We start from the raw sequence: 14,111 nt of genomic DNA on the forward strand, positions 1-14,111 counted from the left end.
CAGGCATTTGCAAGTATAGACAATTCTTACCAAAGCTTTGCTTAAAAAAATGAAAGAAAGAAATGGAGTTGTAGCCAAAGGAAGAAGTGGGGTCAGGAAATATTTTTTTAAAACAAGCTTGAATGCTGCTGGGAATGATCCGAGAGAGAAGGAATTGATTCAGTAAAGATGAAGGAGTGATAACATAGTTCATCCATTGTAACTAGGAGAAGGTTGAGTGTGTGGGCTTACATGTAGGACTTAGATATAGTAGAGTGAGCTTGCAGACATTCTCTTCCAGTCGTATCGACTTTCTCAATAAAACAGGAAGTCAGGTCATCAACAGAGAATGAGCATATGGGAGGCAAAGAAGAAAATATGACAGAGTTATCCAGGAGGGTTGAGGAATGAATGGACCAAGGATGTATAGCTTGTGTGCTGGCTAGCAGTGACCCTTGTGAGCACTTTTACCTACTATCTGACAAAGCCCTACAACTGACATGTGATGTAAGGCCTATTATTTGCCTCATTTACAGATGAGGAAATTGAAACACAGAGTGATCAAGAAACTTGTCCAAAGTCACACATCAGGAAAGTCACACAGGATTTGAGCACAGGCAGTTTGGCTCTGGACTCAAATACTTAATCACTAGATTAAACTGACCCAGTTAAACATAAGAAAGCCTTTCACAGAACTGAAGTAAATGAAATAAAGGTTGAATTAACATTTGTGGTACAACCACCGTGTGTCAAGCTCTGTGTTAGATGCCTTCACAACTCTCTGCAGTCATGGTTGTTATCAACCTCATTTCACTGCTTGAGGACGAGGCCCAGAGAGTCAGTTGTTTGCTAAAAGCTACAGAGCTAGGAAGTGGAAGATCTGCATTTTGAACCCATGTTAGTCTGATTCTTAAACCCATACTCTATACACAATGGCAAAGAACCATTATAACATGTGAGTGGGTCTACCAGCTAAAGCCAACTTATTAGCTAAGTACATCAGAACATTTTCTGCATGAGTCTTTACCCCGAGCAGGTGGAGAACTTACTATTTAGTCCTTAGAGCAGGGAGAATTTAAAAGAAGGAGACTTGGGGCACGGTGGGGGGGGGGAATGCAAGCTGTCTCATGGACCATTTTTAGACACCTGATCTGCTCAGTTAGGAGGAGGGCTTAGAGGTATATGGTGGGAGTCTTGGAATTTTGCATTTTTCTTTTCACCAAATAGCCTTATTTATATCACAAGAACACTCATTCTGCTCATATAAGCATTTCCAAAAACCATTTTCTCAAGAAAGTGTGCTCATAATGCACCATCTACACTAAACGGCCACCCACTTCCTCAAATGCAAGGAAGCAGACAGTTAAAAAAAAAAAAAAAGCCGAGAGGCAGCAGTTGTTTACCACTACTTCGCCTCAGTGAGGCCTGAGATTCTTTTGAACAGGAGCTCTGCTTCCCATGAGGCAGAGTGAAGTATCAGCTGGGATATTTCTGGTAAAGCTGAAAAGCAGATAAAGCCAAGTGCACACTTCAGGAAGTACCAGCCCCTGTGGGACTATTGGGGCCTTGGGGAGCCTTGGGGGGATTTGGGGGCCCTTCCCAAGTGACAGATGGATGGACCTTTCCTCTGAAAGAAAGGAGGACACACGTTGGCAAATCAACTTCAAACCCAAGCTTGCTTGTGAAGACATCATAACGGGGAACACGCCCACAAAAGCTAGAAGGAAAGATCGAAAAGGCAAGAAGGGCGGGAATCGAGACAGACTTGTCCCTTCAAGCAGCTACTCACCAGAACCGGGCACAAAATGTCCCTGAAGTTGCCAAGAAACTGGGATTTCAACCTGAAAGTGGAGGCCGGGAAAATAGGTATGGTCACTATCTTTTTGTTGCCCTCGTGGTTCTTATATGTGAGCACTCGCCATTTGCATGTTGGTGGGCAGGGAGCTTAATCTATTTAGAAATGGATCTCTCAGCAAATCTGAGTTTGGGGAAAATTTGCATTCAAACGGATGTGTTGGCTCAAAGTTCCCAAGCACCAGGAGGGGGTTCTTTTCTGTTTGGAGGTGGTGTTGGAATGGAGCCCCCCCCCCTCCCCGAGGGCTGAGGCTACAGATGGTGTACTTGAGATGGGCTAAGGCTACAGATCGCACATAAAACTTCACTGCTTGAGCTGTGAACAAACTCAGGGTGTTCTGCTTTGTGAGGCAAAATGAGCAAAAAGCAAACAGTGGAGACCGGGCTGGAACACAGAGACAACCGAAGGTGGAATAAAGACACTTTTGGTTAAAGGGACAGAATGGAACAGAATTCTTAGTGAAGTTGAGAAAAAAGGGAGATGTATTGTAGATTAATTATCTTAAAGGATGCTGGCATGTTTTCTGAGATATTCTGGCCTTTAATCTATACGTCTTCTTATTAATGGTGAGGGTGACACATTGATTTTACACTGCTATATAATTGTCACCATGAGTTTCTTTATATGGGTTTCTTTTATTATTAATTATTCTTAATCGATCACAGTAATTTAGGGCAGAGCAGTGGGCTGAAAGTGATTTCCCTGTCTTTCATACTCACACCTGCACAGTGAGCTAACTTCCTTGACATTAAATATGTGGGGAGGTGTTTCTTGTGGGTTGGAAAAGTTTTGCTTGGAGCAAGGTTTAGATTTGGTCTTCTAGTGGTGGTTGATATGTTACTAAAATAAGCGGTCCAATGCAAAGTTACATAATGAAGGGTTAAAGATATAGGTCTGAGAAGAGATTTGAAAGAAAATTGAGGGTAATCAGAGAAGCCATTAATGTTGGTGTCTAGGAAGGAATTAGTGGTCCCTAATGAAGCCAGGAGCTATTGCATGCTGAGGTTGATTCTGAGAATACATAAATAAGCAAGAAATTTTTATCCTAATTACTGTTGATAACTGTGGGCAAATGTTCATGTTATCGTATGGCATAAAAATTAGTTTTTAGAAGTAAAACTTCTATGATTTTGTTCCCTTGTAAGTGTCCTGCTTCTATTAACAAGGGGTCATTCTACCATCTCACCTTCTGTGTTTGAACAGGTCTTATTCTCCCTCTGTTTAAAAGTAGGAAACACGAGATTAGTTAATAACTAAATGACTAATTGATTAAATGGTCAAATAATTTTTTCTTCAGGGACATAGGAAATTACCACATTAGAGTATACATCTGCATATTCTCAGACCTGGGATTAGATTGGGTAGATTTCATGGTTTCTACCTATGTTTATTCAATCATGGTCACCTCAAGTGCTTGCTAAAAATGCAGGGTCCTGGGCATTATCCTAACTCGTGAAATCAGAATATCTGGAGGGAGGCTCATACACTTGCAACTTAACAAGAACCCACCACTCCATCACACCCGATGAAGAAGTCCTGCTCCAGGGGTTGTGGTCTAAGTTAGTAGACTGGAAGAGCTACCGTTCATCCAACATAGAGCACAGTGTCTGGTCCTAGTGGGCACACAAGAAGCACTTGTTGACTGAGTGAATGACTGACTGTAAGCAGATGATATTATTTAGTGTTATTTAATAAAAAAATAATAATTATTTAATGAAAAAAATAATCACATAATTACATAAATATTAAGAAGCCCTTCTCGTTATTCATGCCATTTACAAGTTTGTCACCCTAAGAGATTGGACCGCAGTGAGAATAGCTTTCATGAGTGTCACATTGATAAGGATTCAGATCATAAGCTGAGTTCTCCCAGGAGAGAGAGTCACTGACTCAGCCACAGGACCATTGGTCCGCTCACCAGCATCCTGTGTCCAGGAGCAACTGTAAGAATTAGCTTAACAGTATATCAAAGAATCCCATAGCTATTAAGAAGACGTGTGGAACATGCAGCAGTGTCAGTGAAGTCAGTGACCGATCTGGGTAGTGAGGAGGAGATCAGGGTTTCTCAACTTGGATAAGATTGATATTTTGGACTGGATCATTCTTACTGATGGGGGCTCTCCTGTGCATTGTAGGATGTTAGCCAGCAGCCTTGGCCTCTACCCATTAGAAGATGGCAGTATTCTTCTACTACCACCAGTTATGACAACCAAAAATGTCCCCAGACATTGCCAGATGTCTGGGGAGAGATATCTGCCCTAGTTGAGAACCACTGGAGCGGATGATCATCAAAGGGTGGAACCCAAATATTACCTCATGATTCACTGCCTAGGTCAATTTTAAAGAGAATTTTCCTAAGATATAACTTTAGGGGGATAAGCATTAGCATAAGGAGGATATGAGGACCAGCACTTGCTTAGGGAAATAGCAAGGCTCTGACACACGAATGTGGCCCAGGAGGGGGTCCCAGCTATTTCTTTTTGGCCAGCTGTGTTTCCAGTTTCCTGTAATTCTTGTGAGTGCTGAGCCAGGGCCAGAGTGAAAGTGAAAGTCTCTGAGAGTGGGGGAGGGGCTCTCCACGCATTTTCAACTCAGAGAGCTGAGGTGGAGAGGGGCACTGGCTGGCAGAGCTGGTCCAAGGATCACCACCAGGGGCCTGACAGGGCTGGGAGAATGTGACCCGGGCCAAGCCGCATCTCACCTGGTGATCTTGGTGGACCACCCCTGGAGGAAAGGGGAATGAAAAGCAAACATATCTGACTTGAGGTGGAGCCCAGAGCATACATTTCTTTGATCCTTTATCATCTTCCATTTAGTTCAACAATGAAACTCATGAGAACCTTCCACTGCATTCATGCACTGTTACTCAAATATTCTACTTTCCACATATTTGTCTTTCTCATTGAATCGTAAGCTTCAGAGGGTGGGTTGCAGGGCTTAGCATCTTCTCTCGCACACTGTCTGAGGGTCTGGCACATCCAGCGTGCCCAGCATGTAAAAGGGTATTGACCATCCAGGGAAAACCCCCTTCTGCCCTGTGGGTTGGGAGCGTTTAGTTGGAAGATCACCTGTGAATTTCAGGACAGCCCATATTGCATCTGGCTCAGATACATCTTATCTTGTTTTCAGGTCCTCCAAGTCCAAACAGGAAACAGAACCTAGAGAGCTTTTGGAGCTGAGACACATAATGATAGGAATTGTGGACTGGCGGTTGTTTTAAAGTTTTTCTCCCCCTGAATTTAATGTTGGAAAAAAACTATTCAGAAACAAAATGTCATTATTCTAGTCTCCCAAGTAGTAAAATGAATAATGACAATAGTGGGGTTCCTTTTCCCCACTTGATTTTTTTTCTATTTGGTAAATCATTATTTGTCTGATATGGTTTGTCTCGTTTGGCCCTTTAGAAAATCAGAGTAAAGGGAATGAAAACATTTAGTCCTTAAGACCTCCATAAGTGGGGGTGCCTGGGTAGCTCAGTTGGTTAAGCCTCTGACTTTGGCTCAGGTTATGATCTCATGGTTTATGAGTTCGGATTCTGTGGTGACAGCTCAGAGCCTGGAGTCTGCTTCAGATTCTGTGTCTCTTTCTCTTTCTGCCCCTCCCACACTTGTGCTTTGTCTCCCCAAAATAAATAAGTGTAAAAAAAAAGACCTCTGTAACTAGACCAATTCATAAGACCTAAGGCTTTATGCAGTGGAGGTTATTTTTCTTGTTAAAAGAAGTCAGAGTTGAAAGTATAGTTTTAGATAGAGGCACTGATACAGCCACAGATACACAGAGATAGAATTAATATATAAAACGGTCCTATGAACTAATAAAAATGATAAAAGAAAATAAACAACAGGAATAGGAATTTTACAGAATAGGGATAATGCCACCAGTGAACATATGGAAATATGCTTAATCACAATAATCAGGAAATGTAAGTTAGAAGCTCAACAAACTAGTTCTCACCCACCACATTGGCTAAAAGGAAAGTCTGACAATATCAAGTCTTCTTGAACACATGGAACAATAGTAACTCTCCTACACTGAAGGTACAAGCCTTTTTGAAAAACAATTCGGCGTGTCTTAGTGAAATTGATGATGTGTAAACCCTTGGAAGCAGCCATTTCACCACCACCGAGATGATCCCCTGGAAAAGCTATTGTGCATGGAAATCAGAGAAACTATTGTGCCTATAAATAAGAATAGATGTACGTACATTCCCTAGTATATTGCCTGTAATAAGAGGGGACAGGAGGCAACCCAAATGCCCATCAATAATATATGGAAAAATAAACTGTAGTATTTTTATTATATAGTTAAATGAGATTGAATAGCAAAAACTTAATATTTGGTGGAAAAGAAAAGTCACAGAAGAGCAGAATGGGAGTTATTTATATTAAGGTTAAAGAATAATATCTGTGTCTGGCAACACTGTAAGGAAAAGCAAAGGAGTTGACTAATAAAGTCAGAGTGATGGTTACTTCCAGAGGGAAAATAAGGGAAATCCATTTGGGGAGCTTCAAAGGTACCTAACAACGGTGGTAGATACATAAGAGTTAATTTTATTATTGTATAGAAAATGAACAAAGAAATGAACATGTATATAAGCCCTCAAATATCCAGAAGGATGTACACAATTTATTAGTAGTAGTTAACTATGGGTGAAGGATGTATGGGTAAGATATACTGACCACACATATATATTATTATTACTTTTTTTGTGCACTCCTTAATCCCCATCACTTCTTTCACCCATACCCCCCACCCCTGTCTTCTATGGTAACCATCAGTTTGTTCTTTATAGTTAAAAGTCTGTTTCTTAATTTGTATCTCTCTGTCTTATTTTTTCCCGTTGCTTGTTTGGTTTCTTACATTCCACATATGAGTGAAATCATATGGTATTTGTCTTTCTCTGACTGACTTATTTTGCTCAGCATTATACTCTCTAGCTCCATCTATCTTGTTGCAAATGGCAAGATTTCACTCTGTTTTATAGCTGAATTATATATATATATATATATATATATATATATATATATATATGCATGCCACTTCTTTTCTTCTTTATCCATTCATCAATATCTTGGGTTGCTTCCATATCTTGGCTATTGTAAATAATGCTGCTATAAACATCGGAGTGCATGTATCCCCGTGAATTAGTGTTCTTGTATTCTTTGGGTAAATACTCAGTAGTGCAATTGCTGGATCATAAGGGAGTTCTGTTTTTAACTTTTTGAGGAAACTCCATACTTCCACAGTGGCTGTACCAGTTAGCATTTCCACCAACAGAGAGCCAGGTTTACTTTTTCTTCACATCCTCACCAACACCTGTTGTTTCCTGTGTTATTGATTTTAGCCATTCTGACAGATGTGAGATGATACCTCATTGTAGTTTTGATGTGTATTTCCCTGATGATGATTGATGTTGAGCATCTTTTCATGTGTCTGTTTGCCATCTGTATGTCTTTTTTGGAAAATTGTCTGTTCATGTCTTCTGCCCATTTTAAAATTGGATTATTTGTTTTTTGTGTTTTGAGTTGTATCTGTTATTTATATATTTTGGATACTAATCCTTTATGAGATATGTCATTTGTATATATCTCCCATTCCATAGGTTGCCTTTGGTTTTGTTGATTGTTTCCTTCACTGTGCAGATTTTTATTTTGATGTAGTCTCAATAGTTTATTTCTACTTTTGTTTCCCTTGCCTCAGGAGACATATCTAGAAAGAGGTTTCTACAGATGATGTCAAAGAGGTTACTGCCTATGTTCTCTTCCAGGATTTTTATGGTTTAAGGTCTCATATTTAGGTATTTAATCCATTTTGAATTTATTTTTGTGTATGATATGAGAAAGTGGTCCAGTTGCTTTCTTTTGCATGCTGCTGTCCAGTTTTCCCAACACTATTTGTTGAAGAGTCCGTCTTTTTCCCATTGGATATTCTTTTCTGCTTTGTTGAAGATTAATTGACCATATAACTATGAGCTTACTTTTGAGTTTTTTATTCTGTTATTCTATAATAATAATTCTATATTATATTATTCTATAATAATTATAGAATTATGATAATATAATTCTATTATATTATTCTAAATAAGACCTATGTGTCCATTGTTGTGCCAGTATCATACTGTTTTGATCACTATAGCTTTGTAGTATAACTTGAAGTATACTTGAAGTATAACTTGTAGTATAACTTGAAGTCTGGAATTGTGACGCCTCCAACTTCGCTTTTTTTTTTTTTTTTTCAGGATTGCTTTGGCTATTCAGGGTCTTTTGTGGTTCTGAACAAATTTTGGGATTCTTTGTTCTAGGTCTGTGAAAGATACTGTTGGTATTTTGATAGGAATTGATTTATTATCTTATAAATATTTTCCAAGCTTCCTATAATGAGTAAGTATTAACTATGCTATTAAAAATACTTAAAGATGAAACAAATTCCATAGTGCTTGGTCAAGCATGTTGGCATAAGGTCTTACAGGTGACATGTGCTGTTTGGCCGTCCGTAGACTTCCTGCACTTCTAGACTCAGGATAGAGGGTTTTCCTGGAAGAGCTACATGGTCCCAAAGTGACTGGGGAAGCCCGCTTGAGCATATTTCTTGCTTTCTATGAACACAGAAATGCTGGTTCCCAGGTTGGAAGCCCATGGTGAGCCTGTCTGTACTAGTTGGCATTCAGCTTTGGTGAACACTCTCTTTAAAATTCATTGCCAAACTTACCATGTCCTAATCTGTATCAGTACCTAATCTGTATCTGTACCTAATCTGTATCTGGGTTTGGGACCAAATGTAGTCTATTTTGCTGTGGCTGAAGCCTCTGTACTCCCTGGGTAGCTCCTGGTCCCTGATGGATAATGATGCTGATCCCTGATGGATAAAGATCCCCACATGTGCAGGCAGGGTCAAGGGGAACGCCATGCCTTCATCAGACAGTGAATACTGACATGAGGTGGTGTTCTTCTCAGGCCTCATACTTCGTTTATTCTTTGTTCAAGTAAAAATATTTGTCCTATGTTGTCATCTACTTACCTTTAGGCATAAATTAAATTCTTTCTGCAAAGTGCATGCCTCCTGTTGCCCAGTGAGAGCCTCCTGGCCATTTGGGGAAGAGAGACTGATGTCATTCTAAACAGCAGCAGAGTGAGGACTGACTTGAGTGGTGACAGGAAGCCAAAATCTTGTTTTCTGCACACTCATTGACAAAGTCCTCCCTGCAGATGCCAGGCAAGGTTGATTTAGATTCTGTACTTTGTTTTTGCTTGGGAACCGAAATATACTTGGTTTGGCAGGGGTGAGCTCAGTGACTTGGTGCGTGTTCTTTGAAAATGGATCCAAAACGAGATACTCCATGGTGCTTGCATGGTATACACAGCCCAAAGTATCTTCCAGTCAAGGTACTACTGCTGTGTTGGGCTCACAGTTTATAAAGCATCTACACAGAGTGTCTAGTGGGGCAACCATGTGGTGACTCCTCCTGTCTCTTCAGAGCTGGAGTGTGGTCCTGTGAATAAGGAATGTGCATAATGGGGGTTTTGGAAAGATCGGAGGAATAATCAAGAAGAATAAGTTGATGGTAATGGACCCTTCACACTCAACATCATTTGAAAGGAAAGAAGTATAATCTCTCATGAAGCAGCACCATGGTTGGCTAACTGGATGCAAGAGAAGGGAGCGTGTGAACAGCTGAAATGCAGCTCTGGCCGTGGCCACAGTGATTAAGGCCAACAGGCAATGGTGAAGAAGCAGGGGCAACATCAGGGGACACCCATGGTCCTTGGAGACAATCCTGAATCGAGGGATTCCATCCAGGGGATGGTATGTAAATTTTGCAGAGTTCCCAGGCAGGAACTGAGATATGGAAGTTACAAAAAGAGAAAAATAATTTACATTTCTTGTTTTATGCTTTACTTGTCACCATTTTTTCTCCTTGCACATTTTTTTCCCTTGAAAGTTTTCTAAAAAAACAAAAATCACTTTACCAATATATATAATACCCATAGGTGTGGTAGCCAAATAGAAAGACAGTCCTGCTCTCTGCTCCTGCATGGCTTACAGGCTAATGGGACACAGACAAGGAGACAATTATAAGACACCAAGACAAATCCTGTGATGAGAACAGCTGAGGGGCCAGAGGAGTGTGGCTGTGAGTAGGAATTTTGGTCCCGCCACCTCGCCCCATCACTGCCATTCTTTTCTTTAAGGTACAGACCTGTGCTTTCTTCAGTGAGTCCCACACTTGCCCTCTTTTCTGGCTGGTTTTCCTATACATAGTTTCTGTTTCTTTGGAGAAGAAAAAAATCTTTGTAATTTTGTATGGGTCCTCCTGGTGAAGGAATTAAACTCAAGTTTTTTAGGATCTGGACCTGCTCACCTCCGCACTTGTCCCCGGCTATCTGTGCTTCCCCAGGCACGCTCACACTCCTACTCTAGACCTCAGCCCTGTCTTAGCTTTCTCAGTTCCCTGCTCTGTCGCATCTGCGTGAAGCCCTCTCTACTCAGGACTCCCTTTCTATCACCCAGTTCCTACCCATGCTTTGGTCACAGCATAGACATTTTGCCCTCTAGGAGTCTCTAAGTCTGCAAATCTCTGGAAGGAGAGTAAAATAATCCCTTCTCAAGCTGTTTAAACAGAGAGGCTTATAGTTTAGACACTGTGGACTTCCTTCTAGATGAGTTCAATGAATTTTCCTCAACTTGCATATATGAGTCAACTCCACCAACATATGGCTTGGTTTTTGAACAAAGAAATTTGTCCTAATCTGAAAAATGCAACACCAATGTTCTAGGCCCTCCCTAGAGAAAATAAATTTGAATTGCCTGTAAAAAGTGGCATTGACAGAAGATTGTCTAAAGGATAAATTGTTCATTGACTTTTCTTAATAGGAGTGTAGGCGGGTAGGAGGGTGTGTGGTAGAGAAAAAAATGCCTGAGGGGTGCCTGGGTGGCTCAGTCAGTTGAGCGTCTGACTTCAGCTCAGGTCATGATCTCACAGTTCGTGGGTTTGAGCCCCACATTGGGCTCTGAAGCAGGGTCCAGGATCTGAGTCTCCCTCTCTCTCTCTCTGCCCCTCTACTGCTGTGCTCTCTCTCTCTCAAAAACAAGTAAATAAACATTTTTTAAAAAGGGTGCTTGGGCTTAAAACCCTTCTGCTAATTTGCAGTGAATCCCAGGGCAAGTAGCTTACTTATTAAATAGGATAATAATACATGTATTGAGAGGAAAAAAGTATTTTGCGTACATAACATGTTAGATGTTCAGCAAACACAAGTTTCCTTTCTTTATAGATAATCTCTTTCCAACTCCAGATCAAATTAGAGGCTGTCCTTGGACTACATTACCTTGGCACCTTCACAGAATGGACTCCCTGAGTTATGCTTTAATATTACACTCTCAGTTTTTATCTTTACTGCAAGGAATGATTTCATGAAATTTGTGCCTGATTGTGTTGTAAAAATGAGAACAAGGAATGGACAATGCCATTGACTCCTAATGAAACTCTGTGAAAAAATTCTTTGAAAATTCAGTGCTTGGTAATACTTTGTCTCCTTTGAGGGACTGATGTGCTTTCTCCTTTCTGCACATTTGTGCAAGTTATTGTGTTTCTCTTTTTGTCTTGGCTGCCAGGAAGCTCAGAGCTAAATTGAAGCTCAATCACAACTTTTACTTATTCAGTTAACACACTTATATTTTCCTTTGTCTTTGTTATAAATCTATGTGTTCATTGCAAATGAGTTTTCTACTTGAAAATGAAGAGCCAATTAAGTCTTTGAAGAAGGGTTAGTATAAGCAATATATTAGTACACAACTCCTCAGATAGGCTGTCTATGTTTCATACTTAGTAGTAACTGGGCATTACAATTTTTTTTTTTATGAAATTTACTGTCAAATTGGTTTCCATACAACACCCAGTGCTCATCCCAAAAGGTGCCCTCCTCAATACCCATCACCCACCCTCCCCTCTCTCCCACCCCCCATCAACCCTCAGTTTGTTCTCAGTTTTTAAGAGTCTCTTATGCTTTGGCTCTCTCCCACTCTAACCTCTTTTTTTTTTCCTTCCCCTCCCCCATGGGTTTCTGTTAAGTTTCTCAGGATCCACATAAGAGTGAAAACATATGGTATCTGTCTCTCTCTGTATGGCTTATTTCACCTAGCATAACACTCTCCAGTTCCATCCACGTTGTTACAAAGGGCCATATTTCATTCTTTCTCATTGCCACGTAGTACTCCATTGTGTATATAAACCACAATTTCTTTATCCATTCATCAGTTGATAGACATTTAGGTTCTTTCCATAATTTGGCTATGTTGAGAGTGCTGCTATAAACATTGGGGTACATGGGCATTACAATTTTTTAAAGAGTGTTCAAAGATTGGCAGTGCTGAGAATTAGTTTTTTATTCTATAAATGAAAATGCAATTCTATGACCATTTATATTCTTTCCCTGGTATTGTATAAAATGATGGCATTTTCAGTGCATTGGGATCAATCATTTCTCTCATTCATTCATTTATTCATTCATTTATTCATAAAACCTTTATTTGCTGACGTCTATATGATAGGTCCTTTTCAGGGGGCGTTCTGGATGTTATACTTCTCACACTGATAACATACTCTCACCCACACCTCCATCTTTCTAAAAAAAAAGTGTTTTCGACTTTGGTGCCACCACATTTTCTCCATAAGCTGTGAGGTGTCAGTCACCAGGACTGTGACTGACTCAGGTGACAGCTGCTTCACTTCCTTGCTTCCTCCTTATGCTACCCACTCACTCCCAAAATGTACACACACAGATCTTAGTTCCAGATGGGGCTGGTGATACTCTACTGCTCGAGCCCTGGCCTACGGCTTCCAAACCATTTGTGTGCTTCCTTGTTGGTTTGGGAATTTCAAAGTGAAAGAGGAAGTGTTACAGTATGAAGATTTTAAGTCTCTGTAGAGTCATTTTCATATTTTTATTTTTTATTTTTTTTAATATGACATTTATTGTCAAATTGGTTTCCATACAACACCCAGTGCTCATCCCAAGAGGTGCCCTCCTCAATACCCCTCACCCACCCTCGCATTTTCATATTTTTAAAACAACTCTATAAAGATTCTAAAAAGAATTTTCTGACAAAGTCAGAACTAGCTATAATAAAAGGAGCCAGCTGTGTGTGTGTGTGTGTGTGTGTGTGTGTGTATATATATATATATATATATATATATATATATATATTACGGTAGTTAGAACTCTAGGTTTGGAGTTAGACTGCCTAAATGTGAATCCCACCATCACTAATTGCTACCTATGTGACTTTGATCCTCAGTTTCTTCATCTGTAAAATGGGCACAATCGTAGTGCTAAGCAATACGGTTATTGTGAGGATCATGAGGACATGATCTTTGTAAAATCCTTAACAGAATAGCAGGCATTGGTATGTGCTTTATAAATATCAGTTGTAATCATTACCACATGGGCATTACTACAGTATAGATATGACATCAACTCCTTTTAACATGTCAGTGCTGAAAGCCACAGCCAGCAGTGCTAGGGTTTTGTTTGTCTTGGTCCAGTTAAGTTCTGTATTTTCTTTAAACAAATGGTCTTTGAAACATCTGCTGATCCACTTTCCTGCCCAGTGACTGTCCCTGTCCCACAACAACTGAGCTAGGCTGTTGTTGACTAGTCATTTCTTATTTCTTACTCCTTCTCTCTCCAGCCTTTAAATGAGGAGTCCTTCCTTCATGCATACAAGCTTTATAAATTATGTTTACATAGCTTCTTCTTTCCATTTTCTTTCTTCTTTCTCTTTCTTCCTCCCTCCCTTCCTCCCTCCCTTTCTTTCTTTCTTTCTTTTTCTTTCTTTCTTTCTTTCTTTCACCATCTCTTTCCTAAATCAGGAAAGTACCTGAGTTATAACTTCCCAGGAAGCATTAATGGGGAGTTTCTGGTAAGTTTCCTGCAGAATGCCTGCTACAGAAATGTCACTGTCACTGCACTGTTGTGATTGGAGAAGTTCCTCAAACTTCCCTTACTTTGGGGAGGAAAAGAGTGACTCTGGGCTGTGCATTGCCTGAGAGACCCTCCCCCGTCACTGAGGAACCACTTCCTCCAGAGCTGCTAACCTCTGTGCTGTCACATGTACCTCTGGCCACTAAAGTGAGGTTGAAAGTTGTTTGTTTGGGCCTCAGTGGAGTCAGTGTTTAATGTTTGTGATCACTTACATGTGGGTTACAGCACCAGCAGGCTAGTTTTTCCGGTGTGCTATAAGAATCCTACTATTGTGGCTTACTATTCATTTTTAGACA

The 14,111-nt window shown here is 40.3% G+C and overlaps 1 protein-coding gene across 2 annotated transcripts in view; it reads left to right on the plus strand.

The window, feature by feature from the left end:
• Positions 1-1,391: 1,391 nt before the first annotated feature.
• Positions 1,392-14,111, plus strand: part of ARHGAP25 (Rho GTPase activating protein 25) — a 90,437-nt gene continuing 77,717 nt past the window's right edge. For both annotated transcript variants that reach the window (XM_019440577.2, XM_019440581.2), the window contains exon 1: positions 1,392-1,845. In XM_019440577.2, the coding sequence (XP_019296122.2) occupies positions 1,785-1,845 (61 nt within the window). In that variant the 5' untranslated portion in view covers positions 1,392-1,784. The remainder of the gene's footprint in view (positions 1,846-14,111) is intronic.

Source organism: Panthera pardus, unplaced genomic scaffold (genome assembly GCF_024362965.1).
Source record: "Panthera pardus isolate Hobbes unplaced genomic scaffold, ASM2436296v1 HiC_scaffold_25, whole genome shotgun sequence".
Lineage (NCBI taxonomy): Eukaryota > Metazoa > Chordata > Mammalia > Carnivora > Felidae > Panthera > Panthera pardus.